This window comes from Heloderma suspectum, chromosome 6, assembly GCF_057233095.1.
Source record: "Heloderma suspectum isolate Gila_16-S chromosome 6, 16-S_ref, whole genome shotgun sequence".
NCBI classification, from domain to species: domain Eukaryota; kingdom Metazoa; phylum Chordata; class Lepidosauria; order Squamata; family Helodermatidae; genus Heloderma; species Heloderma suspectum.
This window is the reverse complement of record NC_139463.1, coordinates 23,314,751-23,338,751: the sequence shown is the minus strand read 5'-3', so window position 1 is coordinate 23,338,751 and position 24,001 is coordinate 23,314,751. Positions and strand designations below refer to the sequence as shown.

The 24,001-nt window shown below is 42.4% G+C and overlaps 1 protein-coding gene across 2 annotated transcripts in view; it reads left to right on the top strand.

Annotated features, from left to right (window-relative positions):
* DDX25 (DEAD-box helicase 25) overlaps window positions 1–23,101 on the top strand; it is a 30,212-nt gene extending 7,111 nt beyond the window's left edge. For both annotated transcript variants that reach the window (XM_084803774.1, XM_084803772.1), the window contains exons 3-12: window positions 12–77; window positions 5,465–5,600; window positions 9,054–9,146; window positions 9,866–9,968; window positions 11,564–11,678; window positions 14,020–14,197; window positions 17,252–17,489; window positions 18,617–18,779; window positions 18,883–19,071; window positions 21,585–23,101. In XM_084803774.1, the coding sequence (XP_084659900.1) occupies window positions 12–77; window positions 5,465–5,600; window positions 9,054–9,146; window positions 9,866–9,968; window positions 11,564–11,678; window positions 14,020–14,197; window positions 17,252–17,489; window positions 18,617–18,779; window positions 18,883–19,071; window positions 21,585–21,643 (1,340 nt within the window). In that variant the 3' untranslated portion in view covers window positions 21,644–23,101. The remainder of the gene's footprint in view (window positions 1–11; window positions 78–5,464; window positions 5,601–9,053; window positions 9,147–9,865; window positions 9,969–11,563; window positions 11,679–14,019; window positions 14,198–17,251; window positions 17,490–18,616; window positions 18,780–18,882; window positions 19,072–21,584) is intronic.
* Window positions 23,102–24,001: the final 900 nt, after the last annotated feature.

Here is a 24,001-nt window from a genome sequence, read left to right as displayed (position 1 = left end):
AACTTTTTAAGGAAAAATTGATGCAAACAGTGATGGAAACCTGGAGAAGTGGGATGAAGATGAGGACGACGATAAAGGCAAGACCACAGATCATTAATGACAACTTGTACTTAGCCCTTGTTATCATTGAGATAGTAGGCCTCCTTTCGGGGCTCATGAATTCTCTACTGAAACCTATTAGGTAAAGCCTAAGGCTATATATTTATTACATTTCTATACCACCCAATAGCTGAAGCTGTCTGGGTGGTTCACAACAAGGCTAGGCTGCAGCTTCTCTTCCTGACATGTTAGTTCTCTATGTGTAGGGCATTTTGTGCATGGAGGAGCATTCAGTCACATAAACCTTCACCTGCAGGCTAAAGCGGTACAACCCAAGCAGGTTTCCCATGAAGACTAAATCCCTTCATAGGCCTCTAGAAACAACAGTTGCATTGACTTGTGGCTGTTACTGCAGCCCAACCATTAGTTCCTGCAGATCTAGTGATCAACACAAGTCCGTAAGCCAAGATGGGATTATTTACAAGTAGTGCTTGCACACTGTCTAGTATAGTTCATGGGCCAGAGCAAACATCAGTATCAAGTAAGGTGGCAAAACTTCAGTATGATTTTTTTGAAAGGTGTATGTCTCTGGATTGTATTTTTATGTGACAGTCCATTCTGACTAGTTTCTTAAGCTTTTTATCATGTCATCAAGGTGGCCGAAGCCATCTTTTTCTAACTTTTCTCATTTAAGCTGTAACATGTGAATCAAGTGTCCAATTTAAAATTTTAAAAGTGTGTTGGAAAGCTAAGAATTCTCTTATGAATAATTAATTGCAATAACGACCTTATCTGTTACCATTTTCTGTTACCATATATCAAGAAAATTAAATTTTCCCTTATTTTTATACTATTTACTGCTTATGACACATTACCTGAACCAGATACGCACCTAAAGGGTATTAGATAATTGTATGGCTTTCCAACAAGCCATAGCTTGAGTACATAGTTAAACACATATGAGCATATCCATGTTTCATGTACTTTTTTTTAAAACCAGTGTATGGATAACGGGTAACTTGGTATTATTGCGAAGAAACATCTAGTAGTTTTGTGAATTGAACAACTGTTCAATATGCATATGTTTTTATTTACGAATGTTACAATGTTATTTCACAACTGCTAACATTTAATCGTTTATGTAATTTAATTTTAGTGTTTGTCACCATTGCAGTTATCTTCTGAGTTCTCAAGTTCAACTGTAAGATCTACACCTGTTTTTTTCTGGTTGCTACATGACTGTAGTTTGCACATAGCAGTGCAAGCAAGTCCATTTGCAGAAGTAGTGAGGGTAGTTGGAATATACATTTGACAGGTGAATTGCTGTAACGTCTCAAACATCTCTGTAGAGGTTTCCCATGACTTCTCAAGTTGACTGAACATTTCCTGGTAGTTCTTGCCCTTTCTCAGTAGTTTGAAGGGAGTTATCTTATCCCGACCTGTAAACGTGCTTACAGTGTCGCAGCCAGTGAAGCCATGTAGTCCAATCAGGGCATTGGGCACATCCTGTACAGTTGAATTTGTGAGTTTGCTTACATCAGTAAATCTTGTGCTACTCTTTGTTCCACATTTCACAAACATGGGGCATGGTATTTCACTTGCAAAGCCAATGCATAGTACCAATACACCGGTGTCTTCTGAAACAACAATAGGTTTTGTTCCTGCCTTTGTTGCACGAAGGGCATGCAGCAGCATTCTAGTGTCAGCTTCTTGTGTAGCTCAATTCACAGACTTATTCCCAATATTCTTTGGTGATTTTGAAACAGGCCTCCTCGCTTGTTACATAAGGTGTTTTGTCTTCTAACCCCTTCATGCATTTAGGCATCCTCCGCTGTTGCACCAAGAACTTGATGAGCTCAGACTTGTTAGATGAGCTGCACAGATACTGTCTTAACTGCTGGATTTTGTGAGCAGGTACAGTGATCTTCAACTGCAGACTAGCATTTGTGGTTCATTTGCATCTTTGATAGAATTTTCCAGGTAAACATCAAAGACAACATCGATCCTTTCACTCGGCATACCGTCATGAAGTACAACACAGAATATAGATTCTTCTAGCAGTTCAGAAGTCTTCTCATTGCCATTTACCTTCTGCACCAAATTCATTCCCTTAGTAATGCAGGTAGACAGGCCTGGTATGTTTTCTGCTGGAGATAGATTTTTTTTCCCCAATGCTGTAGCAAGCGCAGCCTTGTTAGGCTTCTGAAGTGATCCATCTCCATTTGCAATTGCTCACAGCAAAGGTCCCAGAGGGTGAGGTAAGACAACTTTCATATGCAACAGTCTGCTTTGGGCAACAAGGACCATATGCCCAAATAGGTGTCTGTCAGCCTTGAGTTCAACTTCTTTAGCTTTACCATAATTTAATAGTTTTTCTGTTAACACATCTTTATCCATTCCAACAAGAAGAAAAGGTGGAAGACAACAGAAGAAGCCAATGTGGCTTCACAAAAAGCTTAGAGATGACCTGAAAACAAAAAAGGACACATATAGGAAGTGGAAAGAAGGCCAAGCAACAAAGGAAGAGTACAGGCAGGTAGCACAGAATTGCAGGGATGGCGTCAGGAAGGCTAAAGCTGAGAACGAGCTGAGGTTAGCGAGGGATGCTAAATGCAACAAAAAGGCTTTCTCCAGCTACGGGCATAGTAGTTGGACATCTTTCCCTTCCCTCTTGCCAGCATTGTATATTGGTAACATAAATGTCTGACTAGAAATGCTTCTCTTCTTTGTTTTTACCACTTGAGGCATTAATTTAGGCTAACGAGGCCCTATGATCTTCAGCTGGATGGCAATTCCGTTAACTCTGTGTGATGTCCCCTTGCCACTGGCTGTGTCCTCTAACTGGTCTATATTGTCCCAGGTTGGGGTACCAGGGTAAATATTAGATGGAAGTGCAACATCTTCTGCCATTGCAAGCTTTTGCATGCAGAGAGCTGTATCAGTCTCTAGAAGTTGGGAATATGAAATGCTATCACCAAGTCAGCTGAGAATTTTGATCAGCTCTGCATTTCCTGTTAGTGTCTTTAGCTGAACTGTTGCAAACAGACTCCTCCTTTGCATAGCCATGGTAACAGGGCTGGTGGTAGTGAGCTCCTGCAGCTACAAAGTCCCTTCTGACAACGGCAATCATCCTCGCATCCAATTTCCTAATGGCTCCACTTCTGATACTGGCATCTGCGTGTAGTTCACAATGTTGAATGAGAGGCTCCCTTGTTTTTTGCCCTTTCAAACAACAGTTTTTTTTCTCACAGAAGATGCATTTGGGGTGCAATCCTTTGCATGTTTAGATGGAAAAAGGCCTACAACTCCCAGCATGCCTCAGCCAGCATTGCTGGGGCATGCTAGGGGTTGTAGGCCTTTTCTCTGGCTAAACATGCAAAGGATTGCACTCTTACTATAGAAGAGCATGGTCCTTGTCTGCTAGACCTTTTTTGAACATGTTCCTCTGTCTTAGGGCTTCTTCACATGGCGCTTTTATCCTGATACTGTGATTGCTCACCCATGGAAGTTTGTGGGTCCTTTTCATGACGTTGTCAGCCTCCAGGGCGCATCCAGAGGTATTTCCTGGTGATTCCATTTTAAAAAGATTCAGAGAAAATGAGGTATCAAAAAATCTTGGAATGTTGTGCTATTAAAACAGCCACTAGATGGCGCAGTTCCATTTGAGTTCTGTGGAATCTTGAAAATTAAAAGCTTCCCCTCTCAGTAATCATGTGGTTGCTGTCTGGGAGCCTGCTGTAAACCTGGAAAGGCTCCACAATGGTAGGACTGCAGATGTTTTCTTTAATGTAAAGGCAGCTATAGAATCAATAGTTGTGTTACCTTCAGCAATAATAGCATCCAAACTTCTTTCCGTTGTAAACAGGCTGTGATGCTTCCTGTGGTATTACATTGTAGGTATTTCCCCCTCTGCTAAATTTTCAGCCACTCTTAAGATTGCTTTATGATTTCTGCTGTCTTCAACAATGTTGGCCATTACTCAAGGGTTTGAAGGGACACCAGGCTTGCATTTGATGCTTCAGTAGCGCAGTGAATAATGTAATCTTCTGCGGTATCATGCTTTCTTTTTCTGTTGGATCTATTCTGGTGGGTTCACAATGGGCTTTTCTGTATTTAACCTGTTAAATTATCTGGAATTTGCCTCTATTATTTTTCAGTCTTCCTTTCCTCCTTTGTTCCACTGAACTCCTCTCGCTATCGTCATGGAAACCAGGCTACAGTAACCTTAAAGGGACAAACTTATAACCAGAAAAATAGAAGAAGCCACAGCTGAGGCTATAACACATTATTAATGCTAATAATATTATATTTGGTCACTTAGATAATAAGATTTAAAAAATGATAACATTATAATGTTTGTAAATAAAAATGTATGTATTTTGAACAGTTGCTGATGTTTCTTTGCAATTATACTGAGTTACTTGTTATCTGTACATTGTGTAAAATTACATAAAACATGGATATGCATGCTCAAATGTTTCTAACTGTGGCATATCAAAATTAATGTACTCGAGCTGTGGCTTGTTGGAAAGGTAAAAGTATACCCTATAATTGTCTAATACCCTTTAAGTGCATATCTGGTTCAGGTAACGTCATATGCGGTCAACTGTATACAAATGAGGGAAAATTTAACCTTTTCTTGATATATGGTGTGTACCACAAAAATGGTAACAAATAAGGTCATTACTGCAATGAGTTACTTGTAAGAGAATGCTTTATCTTTCCAGTGCAGTGTTAAAATTTTAAATCAGACAGTTGGTTCACATGTTGCAGCTTAAATGAGAAGTTAGAAAAAGATGGCTTAAATGAGAAGTTAGAAAAAGATGGCTTAAATGAGAAGTTAGAAAAAGATGGCTTCGGCCATCTTGATGACTTCATAAAAAGCTTACGCAACCAGTTGGGATAGGCTATCACATGAAAATACAATCCAGAGACATACACCTTTCAAAAAATAACAATGAAGTTTTTCCACCTTACTTGGTATCAACGAGTCAGCTCTTGGCCCACAGACTAAGAGGCTCATCACGTCCTAGCACTCTGCAAAAGTTAAAGCCATGCAATTTTTTTTCTGGAACTGGCCATCTTGTTGAAAATGAAGCTGACAGTGGAGAAGGGAAGAGGAAAATGAGCATATTTGGGTACCAATTCCTTCTGGTATACTGTTACATGACATCTCTGTGGAATAGCCACTGCAAGAACAAGGGCCAAATAGCAGTTGATTCTACCTGAGTAGAATCTTGTCCTGTCCCGTCTCCTCTCCCCCCCCCCCCCCCCGGACAACTAGAGGTTGCATCAATGCATTCTGGGCATTTTGTGTAACTTTATTTTACTCCATGCAGGCCTAGCTGTCTTTACAGTCCAGTTCTTTAAAAGTGAAGAATTTCATATGCTTAACCAATGTTACATTTTTCTTCACATAACACAGTGACCTCAGCAGAAACATCTCTCTTAAATAAGTTGATAAGAAAGTCCCTAGTGGAATCTCATCATCGTGTAGAGGTTCTTCAGCGTGATCCCAGCTCACCGCTGTTTTCTGTGAGAACCTTTGAGGAGCTGCATTTGTAAGTAACTAGAGTCAAAGTATATCCTCTTCTTTCATGAAGGGGTTTATGCAATTATTGCCCTTCACTGGGCTGCTAATCTACTGGAAAGTGGTAATTATACATCAGAAATTAAATCAACCATGCAAGTTCACCAGGAAATGCTCACCCTTCTTGCTTTCTGATGGTTTCCCCACTTGGTTCAGTCCCTATTTCTCACACTTGCACCTCAGTTCTCTGGGCAGTGGGAACCCCAGGGGTGCATGTGTTTTACCCAGGGTTTTGCTTTCCTTTGAATGAGGTCCCTGGAGGCTTACAGAGTTTTTGTGATATATGGTTTATTTATATACACACAGGCTAGTTTGCTTGTAATGCCAATTAGTGTGTTATTTAACCCACAAATTGGCTGGGGTGAGCAGGAGCGTGTGAACTGCCTCTGGCGAGCTCCTCACTTACGCTTTCAATTAACAACCTATGATGAGTTAATCCAAAAACAAATTGTAGTTTAACTCTGGGTTGTTTAAGGGTTAAACAGCCCAGTGTCCTGGTCCAGAAATCATGTTAACAGCCTATGAATGGGGCAATTGTAGGTTGATAATGGAAAGTGGAAGTGAGGAGTGTGCCAGAGGTAGTGCCCTTGCTTGCTCCCACTTGACAACTCATGGTTTAAAGAACCTGTGGTTTGTTATGTGCAAATCGTGTGTGTGTGTGTGTGTCTGTCTGTCTGTCTGTCTGTCTGTCTCTCTCTCTCTTCCCCTCCCTCCCTCCCTCCCGCGTTCATTGTGCATGAATGGAAACTCATAGCATTAACACTTCAACAGGTTCTTGCTCCTCCATTAGGTTTCTAGGGAGCCCTGTACACCCTAAAGATGCCTCCAGAGCTCCAACTAAGCTCTCTGACCCTCCAGCCTGTTCTTGTCTCAGTCTCTTGGAACTGCAACTACTCAAGCGTATTCTTTGTTCTTACTACAGACTCCATTAGCATGTTCCTTAGGAGAGGGGGGAAGAGGCATCATTTTAGATATTTGCTGGCCATTAAGAGCCATTACCTAACACAATGGGGATCTGCCAGGCTAAACTTGTTCAACCAGTTTTGGCCTCCTGCTAATCCTGAATCTTTTATAATTTTTCACTTGGCTGTAAGGGATTCCTGAAAGGTCATTTAGACCAGCTCCAATTCTCATTACACCAACATTCCTTGAAAGCTCATTCTGTGTAGTTTCTGAACCTCATGTGTTGCGCCCTCATTTCAGCCCCACTATGTTGTCCACTAGCTTCCTCCCTCTTGGTTTATGATTGCCACTTCCTTTTTTGTCCCCGTCCTCCCTCCACACTTGTATCCTTGTCAGGAGTGTGAAATGTAGAAAGCTTTTATTTAATCCTGGAAAAATAGTAAGGTGTTCTCTGGCTCAAGACTCTACTGTAAATAGAAGGTAGGTGAGTGTGACTGACACCTTTCAGATCTGTAATTGATTTCTCAGGAAGATATTTCTTTGGTAACCATTTGGCTATCCGCTATTGGTGCAGGGAAGTGGGGTGATAATGGGCTTATTGAAAAGGCAGGTGGCTACCAGGAAGAGGACCTTTTCTGCTGTGGCACCCCGGCAGTGGAATGAGCTCCTAGAGAGGTTTGCCTAGCACCTATGTTACACTCCTTTTGGTGCCAGCTGAAGACATTTTTATTTTCTTGGTGTTTTAGCTTCCTAGTCCTTTCGCTCTGGTGCTTTAAATCTGTATTTTTTTAAATCTCTATTGCTGCTAGGTTTTATTCTGGTTGTACTGTAATATTGTGGTTTTAAGCTTTCATATTTTATATTGTTTTATGCTGCACCTTGTGGTTTTCATTTTTGCACTGCCCAGAGAGCTTCGGCTATTGGGTGGTATAGAAAATAAATAAATAAATTAAATGGGCTTGACGATTGGGTTCCCAATATTTGAGAGATGTCAGCAAGGAGTAGGACTGCCACTAGTTCCTTGCTCTCATTGATAAGCCACTCTTAGCACTAGCTCAATCCTCTTTAAATAGGGGAGCATCCAGCATCTATGTAGAAAGGGTGTGTTTTTTTGGTTTCCAGGATTATTTCATATGTTCAAATGGACCAGACCAAATCCTGTTAGTTTACTTCAATAGGACTTAGTTTTGTTTTGAAACATTAGGATGTTTAGTTTCACCACTCATGTTTTGACTCTACATTTTTCGTAGTGATGACTATGATTCCCCAAAACAACAAAATAGACTTAAAGACTAACAAATGTATTCTGGCATAAGCTTTCATGGACACTGTCCTTCAGATGCACAAAGTGTTAACCTCAGATTGGCAGCTTGCAGGGTGGGGGGGGATGTAAGCTGTGTTATCAGAGAGAATTGAAATGCAGAAAGTACTGACAGTGGTAATTACCTTAAGAGTTAAAGGAATTATCTTAGAGAGCAATCCTGTGGTCCCTGGAGAGCTTCCCAGAGATCATAGGATTTTTCAGGTTCCCCTCATGAAGCTGTAGACTTTTCTACGACTTCGGGAGGGAGAATCCAAAATCCAGTCCCACACCTCACTGCCTCATAGCCGCCACAGTAAGAACTGTGACATCTGCTTTCCGAGGTCGCAAAAGCAACCTTGGAGGACTTTGTGGAGGTCTGAAAGAGGGTGTTCTGGTGAGTGGGGTGGAGAGACAGGAGGAGAGGCCAGGATACATTAAATTCTATGACCTCTTCAGTCCCAGCCCCACTAGCATGCCTCCTCTAGATGAGCCTAGTGGCCTGTATAGAGGAAAAAGAAACAAGAGGGCAGAGGGGTGAAAATCGCCTCTGTTGCGCCTTCTACCCTGCCGGCAAGACCCTGGCAGGGCATTGGATAATCAGGAGCGCAAGGCATTACACCCTTACTATATTATCTCTCCCCAAAAAACATATATATATAAATCTGACAATTTGAGGCTAATTTATTTATTTATTTATTTATTGCATTTATACCCCGCCTTTCTTCCTCTTGCAAAGAACCCAAGGCGGCTTACATTATCCTCCTCCTCTCCATTTTATCCTCACAACAACAACCCTGTGAGGTGGGTTGGGCTGAGAGTCTGTGACTGGCCCAAATTCACCCAGTGAGCTTCCATGGCCGAGTGGGGACTAGAACCCGGATCTCCCGACTCCCAGTCCAGCACTCTAGCCACTACACCACACTGGCTAAAACTTTATGCATCTGATGAAGTGTCCATAAGAGCTTATGCCAGAATAAATTTGTTAGTCTTTAAATGCCACAAGACTCTTGGTTGTTTTTGCTGCAATAGACTAACACTGCTCTCTGGAAATCGTTACAATTCTCAAAGTTATGAAAAGTCATGATGCACCTATTTAAGGCCTCCACAGCACCTGCAGGTCAGGAAATCTTAACTTCCAGACAGTCAGAATTTCCCATTTTCACTCACAGGCATCTGAGTTGCTTGCCTATAAACCTGTAACTTTTCTCATTTTAACAGAAAGGACGAATTACTGCAAGGCATTTATGCCATGGGCTTTAACAGACCATCAAAGATACAGGAAACAGCGCTACCAGTAATGCTAGCTGATCCGTGAGTTGGTTTAAAAGAAACTGAAGAATATTGCTTGTGTTGTAGGCGAAGTGGGAAACACCTTGATCTATTAGTCAGATGATGAGATGGGTAGATAGCATCACCGATGCAATGAATATGAACTTGAGCACACTCTGGGAGAGAGCGGCGGATAGGAAGGCCTGATGTGCTATGGTCCATGGGGTCACGAAGAGTTGGACACAACAACTGAACAACCCTTGAGCCAATACATGTTAGATTTCTGGTAAACATGGGAGTCTCTCCCTTTTGCATAGAAGAAGTAACATAACCCGCAGAGGGTCCTCTTCTGCCCCTCAGTCAACAGATCAATTTTGGAGAAGGATATATTTTCCTCTGTTTGACTTAGTATAGTCCTGTTGCCCACTAGATTTTAAATCCTATTGAGCCATTTTATCAACTGCGTTTGAAATTATCTGCACTGATGCCTGTGTGTGATCCCCATTCACCGTTTTGTGCGGGTTTCCCCCCCTTATTCTCAGTTCTTGCAGTTACATATCCTTTCTACTTTGCTTTTGGACTTTTCACACTTGTTTTTGTTTTGTTTCTTTACTCCATGAATTCTACTGCTGCTTCAGTTAGAGGTTCCCTCCCTGACTGTTATTCCCCTAAAATAAAAACATTTTGTTCCCCCGCACCCTTCTATTGTTTGAACTGTTGCCTTCTGTTTGCATTAATCCCAATTTGGTTTTGTATTTCAGACCCCAAAATCTTATAGCACAAAGCCAGTCAGGGACAGGCAAAACAGCTGCTTTTGTTCTGGCAATGCTGAGCAGAGTAAACCCAAATGACAAATTTCCACAGGTAAAATCAACTAGATATGATAAGTGTCATTTACTTTAGAGTCATCTCAGTTCACTAATGCCAGCTTGAAATTTAAGTCTTCGTTATTAACCTGAGTATGGGCTGCTTCTCTGCCTTAACACCCTTTCCATAAGGTCTGTGTCACTGTCTTGTTACCTTATAATGGTTAAGTGTAACTGTTTCAGTTCTGGGGCCTTTGAAAAACCTGGAAGCTGGTTAGTAGAAGGAAGCTGCCATGAAATTGACACACGGTCTAATCTTATTGGAGTGGCATTATCAATTTTAAGGTGTGTTTGGGTAAGAAAGTAATGCTAGCACCATCACCAAACAACTGCTCCAAATCTTAGTTATGTAAGTTTATGAGTTCTTGGAAGTCCAGTCCATCATGGCTCGGAATAAGGCATTTAGTGTCATAGTGCCCACTCTTGGAACTTCCTACCACTGCAAATTAGGCAGGTGCTAACCCTTCTGGGTTTTCAGTGCCTACTAAAAACAGACTTTTTTCAACAGGCATTCCTGGGAAGCTAATCTTGTCCTCTGTACATCACTTCAAAATTTCTTCAATATAAGCAATTCATAAATATTGTTACATAAATAAAAGATGTGTTTGCGTTTTTTGCAGGTATATTTAATGATCTGACTAGGGGTACTTCCAGACTGGTGGCTTAGCAGTACCTAGTCATGGTTCTTTTGCTGTAAGCTACATGTAGAATTGCTGTTGACTTTCCATGCTTAGGAGATATAGCACTCTTTGTGTGTACGTCTTGGCTGTGTTTCATCCACTAGCTGGCATGACATCGTCTTTCAGGCAGGGACAATTCACCTGAAGATACCATTTTTAGAAACATTTAATCCATTTGTTTAAAATCATAGTTGAACTAAATTTTTAAACTTAAGTGCTATTGTACAGTTACTTAAACATTAAGAAATAGAAAGTTGTTTTACACACGCGCGGGCTGGGAAAATACTAACTGATGAAAGGACACCATGTGAATTTTAAACTGTTCCAAAATACTTTTTCATGTAAATGCATTTGCACAAAGGAAATACTTCAATTTTTTTTAAAGCAAAACCTCAACGTTTCAAAAGATTGATTTTTTTTAAATGCCGCTAAAATGGTGCCAACCACAAAGCTAATTTAGAGGCACAGATGTGTGGTTATAGTTTTACCCAGCCAATACATCACTGCACACATCAAATCCACACCTCTTAAAAGTATGGAAGAGTAGTGCTAAGGCACTCTACACCTGCGGAGGTTGTGCTATTGTTCTTTTTAAAAAAAAATCTGTAATTTGAGGAAAGGGGAAAGAGCGTGGGGATAACACAAGAGGACAGTGATTTCGTGAAAATGCCATGTAGTTGCCCCATACAAAGCCAGTGAATAAATTATAGCTATTCCACAGTAAAAGCCTAGTTAAATACTGCCAAGGGGCTGGAATCGGATGAGCAGAAACGGTTAAAGTGAAAAAGAAATATGGGTTGGAATTTACATTGGCATTGTGCCATGCTGTTTCGGAGACTAAAACTGAACATGTGGGTATGCCGAAACAAACTTGCTCTTTGTTTTATTCCATTTTTGTTGTTTCATCCTAAAGTGCCTCTGTCTAGCTCCCACCTTTGAACTGGCTGTACAAACTGGAAGAGTCGTTGAGAAGATGGGAAAGTTCTGCGTCAACGTTCGGGTTACATATGCTGTTCGAGGGAACAGAAGTAAGGGTCTCCCTTTGATGCATTTATGACTGATATTTGTCTTGCTGCCTAACCATTAAATGTGTGTGTTATGAAATGAAATGTTGCGGACTTCCCCCAGACCCTTCCCCTACATCTCTGTACTATAAAATGCGTACTTATTAACATTGCATGCATTTCATACTTGGGATTCTACAGCAGTTTCCATCTTTTGTAGCAGTCTTTTCAGCAGCTAAACACAGGGTTAAAAGTTCTCCCTTGTAATTTCCTTTCTTTAGACTCATGATTTTTGAATCGGACTTGTAACTTACTGGAATATTTATGCCATAGAGGAGAGGCCACATCACCACCACTATAGGAGTGGGCATAGGGCAAGCTTTGGCTGCTGTGGCAGCACTCAGAGGCATATTTCCCTCCCCCTTGGCCCCCCCCCCAATAGATTTTTAAACCTGCTGGAGTCTGCCCTCCTACTCCAATGGACTTGGAGGGGTACTGGAGAAATGTATTCCAGCTGGTGCCTGCTAGGCATATTATCAGGGCATATGTTCAGAGCTTGCACATTTCTAATTAAATAAGAAAAAAAATCCTATGGCACCTAGACAGAGTCTGGGGTGCCATAGGGTAGTGCAGATTCCTGGATCCGTGGTCAGAGCCAGGTCTCCGACCTCGGAGCCAGAAGTCCAAGCTCCCTGCACCTCACAGCTGGTGTGGAACAAACTGTGCCAGCTGTCTCTCTGGGGTCGCTAGGCAACCTTGGAGGGAGGGGAAAGGGGGCATGCTGGTTGGTGGGGGGGGGTATGGCTTGCACCATATCCCTAGCCCTCCCCAGCCTCCTTCCCTCCCCAACGCCTCAGCTAGACAGGCGAAAATGCCTGTCTAGCAAAAATACAGAGTGGGAGGTGCAGCAGAGGCAAGGAGTGTCTCTGCTGTGCCTCCCGCTCTGCAGTGGATACTCATAAGCCTCCGGGGTCCGAAAGTTACGAGTATCATGGGCAGATCTAATAGGACTGCACCCTAAGTGGACGCTAGAGCTGCATTAGTTACCTGCAGGTTGTGTGGAAAAGCTTAGCCCCAGCTATTTTGTTGCTGCAAAAATGAGAAAAATTGCGCTATTTCAGTACGCATCTTAGAGCAAGTATTGCAGAGCCCTTGCTAATGGTACACATTCTTTTCATATTGAACGTAGCTTTATATTATCCATTTATAGTCCATCTCTTTGGAAGCCTTAGGCCTAACAATAATAAAAAGTACAGGATTCTTTGAATTCTTCTGTTAACACACACACACACACACAAACACACACACACACACACACACACACACACTCTTCCAATAGAATACAGATAAGAAAATATTAAAATAGCGCAGGACGGGAGATAGCAATGCTCTCATTTATAATAATAAATGCTTAGGAAATATTATCAAAGCACTTAGATAATATTTTTAATCTGGATTTTATTGGAAAACCTATGTATGTATTAAAAATTAAAGGTATCTGTACTAGAGTTACTGTTAATATGAAACCTGGCTTTGGACCCCCCAAATAATTGTAGGTGTTTGCTTTGTTTAGAAGTTTTTAAATCTGCAATAGGGAGTTAAGAGGTAGCCCAAGGCTTCAAAAGAGTTGCATTATAAAGAGAAAATGAAGTTACATTCAGTACATTTTTTCACCATGGACTCTGGTCAAACTAATTTTGCTTTAACACTTGTAGTTATACCCTAGAAAAGCCAAAAGGAGCCTCATGTGGGCGGTGAATGTTACTGCAGTAGACATGATGTGTATCTTGATGAGAATGTTATAGCTGCCTGTTGGATAGTGCCTGTGACATAGTGTACGCTTACTGTCTGTGTACCTGTGATAATATAGCCCTTTTAAAAAGAAAGGAAAACAGCTCAGGGTTACCTCTCCCTCTTGGTATTCAAGAACAACATCATCCCTGTCCTCCTTTGGAATGAAATTGACTAGACCAGAAGCTGGTAGCAGGCCAGTCAATTCAATTTCACCCTTCCACATTTTTGTATGGAACTTGAGAAACAATTACACAGTTCCTTCCTTTCCCCCATTGCAGCCTTCCCCAACTTGATGCTCTCTAGATATTAGCATTCCTGACCGTTGGCCATGCTGTCTGGGGATGATGGGAGTTGAAATCCTAAAGGTCCAGAGGACACCAGATTGGGGAAGACTGCCCTATTGTATACACATGCAAGCTACCATGTTGGGTAAAGACTAGTGCTTGGACAGCGAGAAAGGGAAAATTGCTCCTGTTACTCTTGAAAAATAACTCCACATAGTCTCAAGTCATCTTGGTGTAGCTAATATGCTCTTGACAGCACAGGGAAAGTAACTTAATCTCTCTCATAGTTCCAAGAGGGGCTGTAATAGAAGAACAGATAGTAATTGGAACCCCAGGGACCCTGCTAGATTGGTGTTTCAAGCTAAAACGTTTGGATGTGAAGAAGATCAAAGTGTGTGTGCTGGATGAAGCAGATGTCATGATCGACAAACAGAATTTCTCAGACCAGAGCGTTCGCATTCAGAGGTAAATACATTTTCCTATTTTGCCAAGAGATCTTCTGAGGTAATGGCTTGCTCCTTGCTGAATATACTGCCTGTAGAACTTATCCAGGTGAACTCATTGCTATTGAGCATCTAGGAAGATTTTTAAAACATGATTTGTACTGATAGAATTTGGCTTTTCAGTTGATTTATTATTACATAGGGAAGGCACACCATTCTTATGCCTAGTCATTACAAAAGTGGCTTTAAAGGCTGTTTCAGTGACAAATTTCCTACACCAATGTTGCTGATTGTAGGAAGAAGAATGTACATGTAGGTTGGTCTTTCTGCTTGCAGGATCAGCCACAGCTTTTGGCTTGTGCTTGTTTCCTTCACAAGTGATGCCTGCTGCCACAATCATTCATTTCTCTTGTCACCCTTAAGATGTGACACCCCTTCGTAATTCCCTACGCTAGTTTTCTGTCTCCTGGATCCAGCATAAGCATCTTGTCCTTAACTTCAGAGTCGGCCATGGTCAGTGCCCTGCTTATCTCTCCACTCTTATATCCTTATATATCCATGCCCATGGCCTTTGCTTGTCCAGCTCCACTACCCTTAGCTGTCTAAAGATCTCCTGCGCCTTCAAACTCTGCTCTTTCTCCTTTGCTTTCCCCCCTTCCCCCGCCGTTTTGCTTGGCTCTTCCTCCCAGAATGCCTCCAAGTTCCTCTTCAAAACTCTGTGAAACTTTTGAGTCGACCCCCTAGATCTCATGCATTATTTTATTTCAGTTTGTATCTAAGTCTAAACATGTGTGACCAGACAAACTGCATATTCTTTCCTGCATACCACTGCCTCTTTTCCCTCCCCTTCCTTTGTGACCTGTCCTCTTTTACTTTGTAAAATCTTCAGAGTGCCTCTTCCAAGGGAGGTTCAGAGGATGGCAACAGAGGAAGAGGGCCTTTTCAACGGTGGCCTGCCTGGTGCCAGTGTAGTATTTTCAGCATCAAGTCAAGACATTCCTTTATTCCCAGACATTTGAAGGCATATGATAGACTTGTGATGCATTCTTCTGGTGGTTATGGTTCTTCTGATGTTTTAATTGTCTTACCATGTTCTGGTATTTTAATGACTTTTTTTAGCTGTTTTATATTTTGAATGTTTTTAATACTTTTGTTGTAAGATGCCTTGGGTCTTTTTTAAGGCCAGATTACCTAGAGGAGTGTCTCTCTCCATATCTACCTACCCAAATCCTAAGATCATCATCCGAGGCCCTCCTCCAGGTGCCCCCGACAGAAGAGGCAAGGCAGATGGCTACAAGAAAAGAGAGCCTTTTCAGTGGTGGTACCCCCATCTGTGGAATGCCCTCCCCAGAGAGGCTCAACTGGCACCTACTGTCTTTCTGGTGCCAGGTGAAGACCACCTTATTTTCCCAGGCATTTTGACAACTGTTTTTAGTGCTTTTCGCTCTTCTATTTTGCTGCTGGGTTTACATGCTATAGTGTTTTTACTCTTCCTGCTGGCTTTATCTTGGTTTTATTGTGTACTGTTTTTATTCATTGTTGTATGTTTTAATGTGTTGTATACCTCCCAGAGGACTTGGGATATTGGGCAATTTAGAAATGCAATAAATAAATACATAAATCCCACTGAAAGCAGTGGAGTTTAACTGCCAGCAGTGTCAGGTCAGATCTGTAGATTACTTTAAGTAATATCCCTTGAAGATCACATGAGCTTAAAGAATGAATGCTTGATATATGCAAAATGTCCTGTAATGTTTTATGCGGGGAGTTGTGCGGATGCTGGAAGATGGATGTGGTGGTCCACCCTTCTGCCAGTTGAGAAAAGTCTCTGAAATGTTGGCTTTTAGAATTTGTCTCTTATGAAGACACATGTGCAGTTAGTCTTTCTTTCCCTCCAGTTCATGTAATTGTTTCTAAGAGGTGCTGGAAATACATATCTCTGGTGATGGAGTCTGTGTAATATGGTTCTGGGGTGACTTCATCTGAATGAACCAAGTGGGTGGAAAGGATACTTTGCTAAGCCTCTCTTGTTACCTGGTAGCTCTGGGAGAAGTGAAGAGAGTTCAAGCACAATCCTATGCCTGTTTAGACAGAAAAAAGTCCTACAACTCCTAGCATGCCCCAGCCAGCCATCCTGGCTGGGGCATGCTGGGAGTTGTAGGACTTTTTTCTGTATAAACTGGCATAGGATTGTGCCATTAGAGACATAGGAAGGTACCTTGTACCACAGGGATGGGGTAATCTTCTGCCTTCCGGATGTTACTAGACTACAGCTCCCATTAGCCCTAGCCAATATGGCCAGTCATGAGGAATGATGGGAGCTGTAGTCCAACAACATCTGGAGAAGCCCCAGCTTTGTCCATCCCTCTTATACCAAGTCAGACCATTGGCTGTCTAGCTTATTATGGTCTACAGCTCTACACTGACTAGCAGCAGTTCTCTCTAGAGTTTGAAGTACGGGTCTTTTCCAGTCCTTTGTAGTCAGAGAAAGGTCCCTTGGGCACACTCAACCTCAGGAACCAGTGCTGGAAAAACTCCTGTATAAAACTCTAGAGAGCCACTGCAGGTCTGTGTAAACAGTACTAAGTAAGATGGACCTGTAATCTGACTCTGTATAAAGCAGCATCCTGTGCGGTAAGCCGTACCTGTCAATGCCAAGGATTGAACCTTGGACCTTCTGCGTGCAAAGCAGGTACTCAGCCACTGGGCTGTGTCCCTTCCCTAATTCCCAATCTTGGTGGACTTAAAACAAGTGCAGAGTTAATGTAGCAATATCAAAGTCAGAACCCTAGGAGGTAGGATGGACCATTGGTCCATCGAGCACAATGGGACAGGTAGCAGCTCTGCAGGGTTCCATACAGGAGTCTTTCCCAACGCTACCTGGAAATGCTGGGGATCGAACCTGGGCCCTTCTTACTTGCAAAGCCTTTGCTCAACCACCGAGCTGGAGCCACTCCCCAATGAGTTCCTTCATTTTATGGAGAGTATTGGCAAACGATTAACGATCCTTGCTTTATTTGGGCATTAAAATAGACTGCTACAAGCCCTGTACACTGGAACTGTTTTTCCCCCCCAGAGTGTTGTCACCAGATTGCCAGATGCTCCTCTTCTCAGCAACCTTTGAGGACCCTGTACTACGGTTTGCACAGCGCATTGTCCCTGAGCCCAACATCATTAAGCTCCGCCGAGAGGAGCTTACCCTCAACAACATCAGGCAGTACTACTTTGAGTGTGAGAATAAGGAAGATAAATACAAAGCCCTATGCAATATCTATGGCAGCATCACTGTTGGCCAGGCTGTAATCTTCTGTCAGGTAAAGTGCCTTTGCAGCGTGCAACTAACTTGGACTGAGTCCAGAGAGAATACCAAGCATAGATTTGCAGTGGAGAGTAGCGGTGCGTCTTGAGATGAAAATTGTTGCATAGCATTGAGGCAACCACAAGGTAGCTAGGGAAGGGGGCTGTTCAATATTCGCCCCTTTTCCCTCTTGACTCTTTTTTTTTTTTCTTTGCTAGACTGAGGGCAAAATCTCACAGCATCTTGTATGCAAGGCAAGGTCGTTGTAAATAGTCTGGCAAGCATAGGCATTAGCTGGATGTGGTTACAGGTATCCTGCTGCAAACCTCTCGCATATAGTGGTATGATAACAGGTAAATCTGGGGCTGTATTCTCCGTGTTTGTGCGTGCACACGCACACCTGTGAACATTCCCATCAGCCTTAGGTGGCCTTTTCCTGTGCCTACCATGGGCTGCGATGATTGTATGAATGTACCTCCATTGCGTCATTGGTAAGACTGTGTGCAGAAGCTGTTCAGCCTCTTGCACATTCTGTGGTATGGTATAGGTGCTCTCAAACGATATAAGGCATATCTCCACTATAAGCATCCATATAGTTTGAAGTGTTGAGAATTCTGAGAGAGATCCCTAGACTTCCCATCACAGAACTGTTATTCCGTGTGTGTGTGTGTGTGTGTGTGTGTGTGAGAGAGAGAGAGAGAGAGAGAGAGAGCGAGCGAGCAGTGGCTAAACTATCAGACAACATGGATGCTTGAGATCTGAGCGCTCTTCCCCTGCCAGTTTAGTCTGGCTGAATCTCACATTCTCTGGGCAAGACAGACAGGTGAACTAGTATTGGATTTGCCTGTATGTACATCTCTCGCTTCAGTTGCAAAGCCAGGCTGAGGGACCCACTGTGAGCCTTTTTAGTAGGATCTCTGACTTGACCCAAAAGAGGGAATTACTACTTAAAACTGTTCTATCTGTGGTATAGACATGCCCTTATTGTCCTCTGTTACAATTGGGAATCCAGCGTGGGAGGAGTGGACGGTGCAAAGCTAATGTGCTCAAAGCCACACAGACCAAAATGGAACGTGGGTATTTTCCAGTGCAGCGATGGCCATAATCTTGCATGTATCTTTATTTCCTACATTCCTTTGGTAGACTCGTAAAAACGCTAAATGGCTCTATTGGGCACTGTCGAATGATGGGCACCAAGTATCCCTGCTGAGTGGGGAGCTTAGTGTTGATCAGCGGGCAGATGTGATCCAGAAATTTCGTGATGGGAAAGACAAAGTCCTCATCACAACCAACGTCTGTGCTAGAGGTAGGAACTGAACAAGCCAACGCAATCTGAGCTGCCAAAGATTTGCTGCTTTGGTGCAGGGGCTTTACCGGTAATTAACCTCCTTGTTTGTGCCACCTGGCAGGCATCGATGTAAAGCAGGTCACGATCGTAGTCAACTTCAGCCTGCCTACAACGATGACACACCTTGCTGACTTTGAGACATACCTACACCGCATTGGTCGAACGGGTCGCTTTGGGAAGAAGGGCCTAGCGTTCAACATGGTGGAGAGACATAATCTACCGCTTCTGTTTTCAATTCAAGAGCACTTCAGTGAGTATACTGTATTTCCATCCAACCTACTAAGGCAGAACAGGAAGACTTCAGGTCTGGGTTGATCACTATTTGAATCCCTGCTCGGAAGGATGCTCAATGGCTTTCAGTTTCTGCTACAACTATAAAATGGAAACTGCAAGGATGTACCACAGTGTTTGGAAGGCGAAAAAAGAGGCTGAAGCACTTCATCTTGGTTAGCATTTGATTTGCTAAAAAAAAGATTTGGTTGACTGATTTGACAGTATTGACCAATAATGGTATTTGTAAATCATTAACTTTATTAGAGAAAGAAAAATATACTTTTAATCATTTGATACTTATCCTAATTACAAGATCAAATTATTTATTACATGTATATTCTGCCTCTCCTCCAAGATGGTCAGAGTAGGATACATGGCTGTTTCCTCATTCCCTTTATCCTCACAATAACTCTGTGAAGTAGATTAGGCTGAGAGATGGTGACTGGCCCCAGACTCCCATAGCGCAGTGGCAGAACACATGCTTTGCATGCAGGAAGTCCGATGTTTGATCCCTGGAATCTCCAGGTAGGGCTGGAAAAGTTCCTGCCAGAAACCCTGGAGAGTAGCTGCTAGTCAGTATTGACAATACTGGGCTAGTTGGACCAATGATCTGACTTAATATAAGGGAGCTTCCTATGTTCCTAGGGATTTGAACCTGGCGCTTCCTGGTCCTAGTCCAACACTCTAACCCAGGCTTCCCCAACCTTGTACTCCAGCTGTTTTCGACTACAGCTCCCAGCATTTCTGACAATTGGCCATGCTAGCTGGGGCTAATGGGAGTTGAAGTCCAAAACACTGCTCTAACCACTACGTACATCGTATCTCAAATCAGTAAATTTCATTGATTCACAATAACAGTGAAGTCTTCAAACTTAGTTTCTGTACTGGAGCAGACAGCCAGATCTGAAATTCCCTGCTTCCTGCAGCAAGCAAAGTGGAGTGATGGGCAGTCCAAAGCAGTGGCCTTTGCTAGTGATGTCAGTCTGTGTCCTTGTTTGGAGCTGCATCTGATGATTTTTAATTAATGTTAATCGTGTCTTAATGCCCAACCAAACTGTTCATGCGCAGGCATTTTTTGCTGATCTAGTGCTTGACCTGGGGTGGAAGACTTAAAGCCATAAATGTAGGATTCTGCTAAGCTGGTAAATGGGAGACTGGAATGTTAGAAGCAAACAGAGCTGCCACCAGCTGAATGTTTAGGTGCTCTTCCTCTGCACTTGCAAGGAATAAACAACATCTACATTATACTCACTTGAAACACATTTAACTATAATCTTCTCTTAAAAAGAAAAACACTGAGAACAATAGTGTTTTTACTGTGATTTTCTTTTGTTAAGCTGTTGTTCTCTTCATAGAGCTACATGTTCCAGGAATTTGGTTTAACTCTTGTTGTGCCACACGCTTCAGTGTACCTATGTACCTTCAACATGGAAAACTAGCACGTTAGGAAGGAGGTGGCGAGGCCCAAACACTTCTTGCTGCAGTGAACCGATGTCTTAGGAATCCTTGAGCTCTGTATCTTGTTCTTATGTTCTTAAGTTCATCCCAATGCTGAGAAGAGCCATGCTGGATCAGACCAAAAGTCCATCTAGTCCAGCATTCTGTTCACACAGTGGTTAACCAGCTGCCCACGGGAAACCCACAAGCAGGACATGAATGCAACAGCATCCATCCACACGTTCTCCAGCAACTGGTGTAGAGAGGTATATTTCTTCTTATACTGGAGGTAGCATAGGGCCTTCTCCTCCATGAATTTGTCCAGTCCCCTTTGTCCACTTTTGTGGAAGTGGACAAAACTTTTGGGAATTTTTGTCCACTTCCCAAAAGGCCAACTACAAAATAATTTCCTCTTTTTAGGTCGCTGCACCTAAAAGAAGATATTGTAGAGCTGAATAAAGTGCAGAGGAGGTCAACTAAAGTGATCAAGGGGCTGGAGCAACTCCCCTATGAGGGAAGGTTACAACAGCTGGGATTGTTTAGCTTGGAGAAAAGGCGAGTAAGGGAAGATATGATACAGGTGTACAAAATGATGCGTAGTGTGGAGAATGTGGATAGGGGGATATTTTTATCCCTCATAATACTAGAACCCAGGGTCATCCCATGTGGGTGATTGGTGGGAGATTCAGGACAGGTAAAAGGAAGGACTTCTTCATATGGCGCATAGTTAAAACTATGGAATTGCTTCCACAAAATGTACTGATGGCCACCAATCTGGATGGCTTTAAAAGGGGGTTGGACAAATTCCCAGAGGAGAAGGCTTTCAGTGGCTTCTAGGCTTGATGGCAATATATCTCTAGTACCAGATGTGGTATGCTTATGTATACCACTTGCTGGGGAACAAGGGTGGGAGGGTGCTGTTGCACTCATGTCTTGCTTGTGGGTTTCCTATGCAGATTGCCCACTGTGTAAGCAGAATGCTGCACTAGATGGACCCTTGGTCTGATCCAGCATAGCCCTTCTTATATTCTTATGTTCTCTTCTTCTTTTCAGAGATTATCATCAAACGCCTTGATCCTGAGGATATGGAAGCACTGGAAAAAATAGACTGAATTCTTCCAGTTCTGTAACTTGTTAGTGTTCTGGAACTTCGTTGAAACCATTTTTCAGATGGTGACACTTTGTTTTGTCAAATTTAAAAAAAGCCCTTTTATGATCTCACCTTGGTTTTCATTTGCTTCCACCAACTATTATAGTGTACCTAAGAACTTATATGATTAACAGGGCTATTCCAGAGCAACATGTCTTTATCTCCATATACATCCTACAACATTTTGGCAGTGCTATAGATATGACAAGCGATTGGATCTTCCTTGGTGGTAGTGAAATGCGGGAATACTTATCAGATGCATAGCTTATGCTCACATTTCTTAGTGCTATGTGTGAGATTTAATTCCATCACATAGTTCATTAATCATCCAATCAATCACTGCAATCAGGAATCCCCAGATCCAGACACATAATAAACTGGACTGCTTGAGTGCTTAGAATGTATAGAGTGTGGCTTGAGTTGAATTATAGGTTAATGAAGCAGATCGGACCGAGTATTTTACTAAAAGTAGCACAAACAAAATTACTTTTAGTAATTAAGGTACTAGCCTCTAGATGTCACTGGCTACTTTCACTGAAAGCCAGGGCAGAGGCAAACCAATCTCCTGCTCAGAAAGATATGTAACCTGTTTCCACTCCCAATCTCCTTAAGAGTGGTTAATGGTCATTCCATCAATTGATTTGCTAAGGCCTACCACCCTCTTTAAAGATTTATTTAGAATATTTTTGGTTCACCCCTACACTCGATGAATGCTCATGGCAATGTATAATAAAAAAATACAACTAATAAAATGCAGAAACCTAAAAACATTTTTTAAACTGGGGCTGCTTAATAAGAACAGTTGTATATACCATTAAAAGCTTGGTGGAACAATGCCTAATGCCCTAGCTTTGTTTATTGAAGGAGAAGCTCCCATAGATTCTGTTCAGTTCTATGAATTCCAAGCCCACAGCTGCGAGAGGGTGGGTAGGATCTGTCAGTTTAATTGTAATAGGTTATAGAGTGCCAGTGTCAACTATTCCTCCAGTCCTTGTTTAAGCACAGTTTTGCATGAGGTTTTTAGCTTGGCTGTTATAAAAATAGCTTTCAATACTATTAGTGGTCTGTTGCCACATTGTGATGTGTCACTTCCATTGTGAGTATGCAATCTCTATCTGATCCTGAACACTACGTTAACTGTGGGTTTAATCTACAACTAATTCTAGGCTAACTTTGGTTGATTAACCCATAATGTCCAGGTTCAGACATCACATAGCAGCCTCCAATCATACTCAAAATGACAGCAACCACCATGATGTGTGAACCGGGTCAGTGCTTTTTGGAAAGAAAACTGCCCGCTACGGTCGCTTCTAGATAGCCTAGCCAGTGTTATAATAAAAGGCCATGGAGTGGAAAATCCTGTGGTTAAACTTGCTCTGCCTTCTTGGCTTTCATTAAACAATATATAAATATAGGCTGCAGCCCTAAGGACGCTTATTTATTTTATTTTTATTTGTTACATTTCTATACCGCCCAATAGCCAAACTCTGTGGGTGGTACTTGGCTGGAAGTCTCACTGATGTGGAACTTGCTTCTGAGTCCATCTGTTTGAGAATTAGGCCTGCAGCATCTCCCTCACCATAGAATTAGAAGAGACATGAAAAATCTTGGTTACCAATGTTCAACTAGCTCTGTAGCTGTGCCTTTATCTGTGGTTGGAATTGCAAGCATTAGCTGTGAAAAGCCAGTGCTGCGAAAAGCTTCCACTGCATATTAAAATATTTCTGGTCCAGCAGCACCCTAGACGAAACATATTATTAAACACTTATAAAGTGTCTGCAGTTTTTTCGGTGCTGTACATATAGTGAAAGGTAAGACAGTCCCTATCCACGTGATCATGCTGTAATAGGTGCAATACAAAAAAAAAAAGGGAACTGGGAGGTAAGCAAGCATTAGAGCAGGTGCTCCCTCTAGCTCACGTATGGGGCCAGGTGTGTCTCTCCCTTACCATGATGTCCTTCCTGGGAGGCAGAGGGTGCAGCCTTCAGTAGCTCTTGGCTGACGGATGAGGCCAGAGTGCTGCCCTTCAGTTCTCCAGTCCCAAGGCAACTATCAGATGGTGTGGAGTGTTCCCTTTTGGGTGGGGGTGGGGCACTGGGGAAGTAAGTTCCCTGCAGCTGTTCCTTTTCTGGGGTGATGGATGGGGCTAGGCTATCAAATTCTCATTGCCCAGTAAAGTAAGGAATTCAGGTCTGCTAACTTCTCACTAACCTAACACACAAACAGGCAAATTGCATAGGCACAAGCCATTCTGTTTCGGGGGCGGTCTCCGTGCAGTCCCACATAGGGGGTTTTGCACGTGCAGAAAGAGCATATGCAA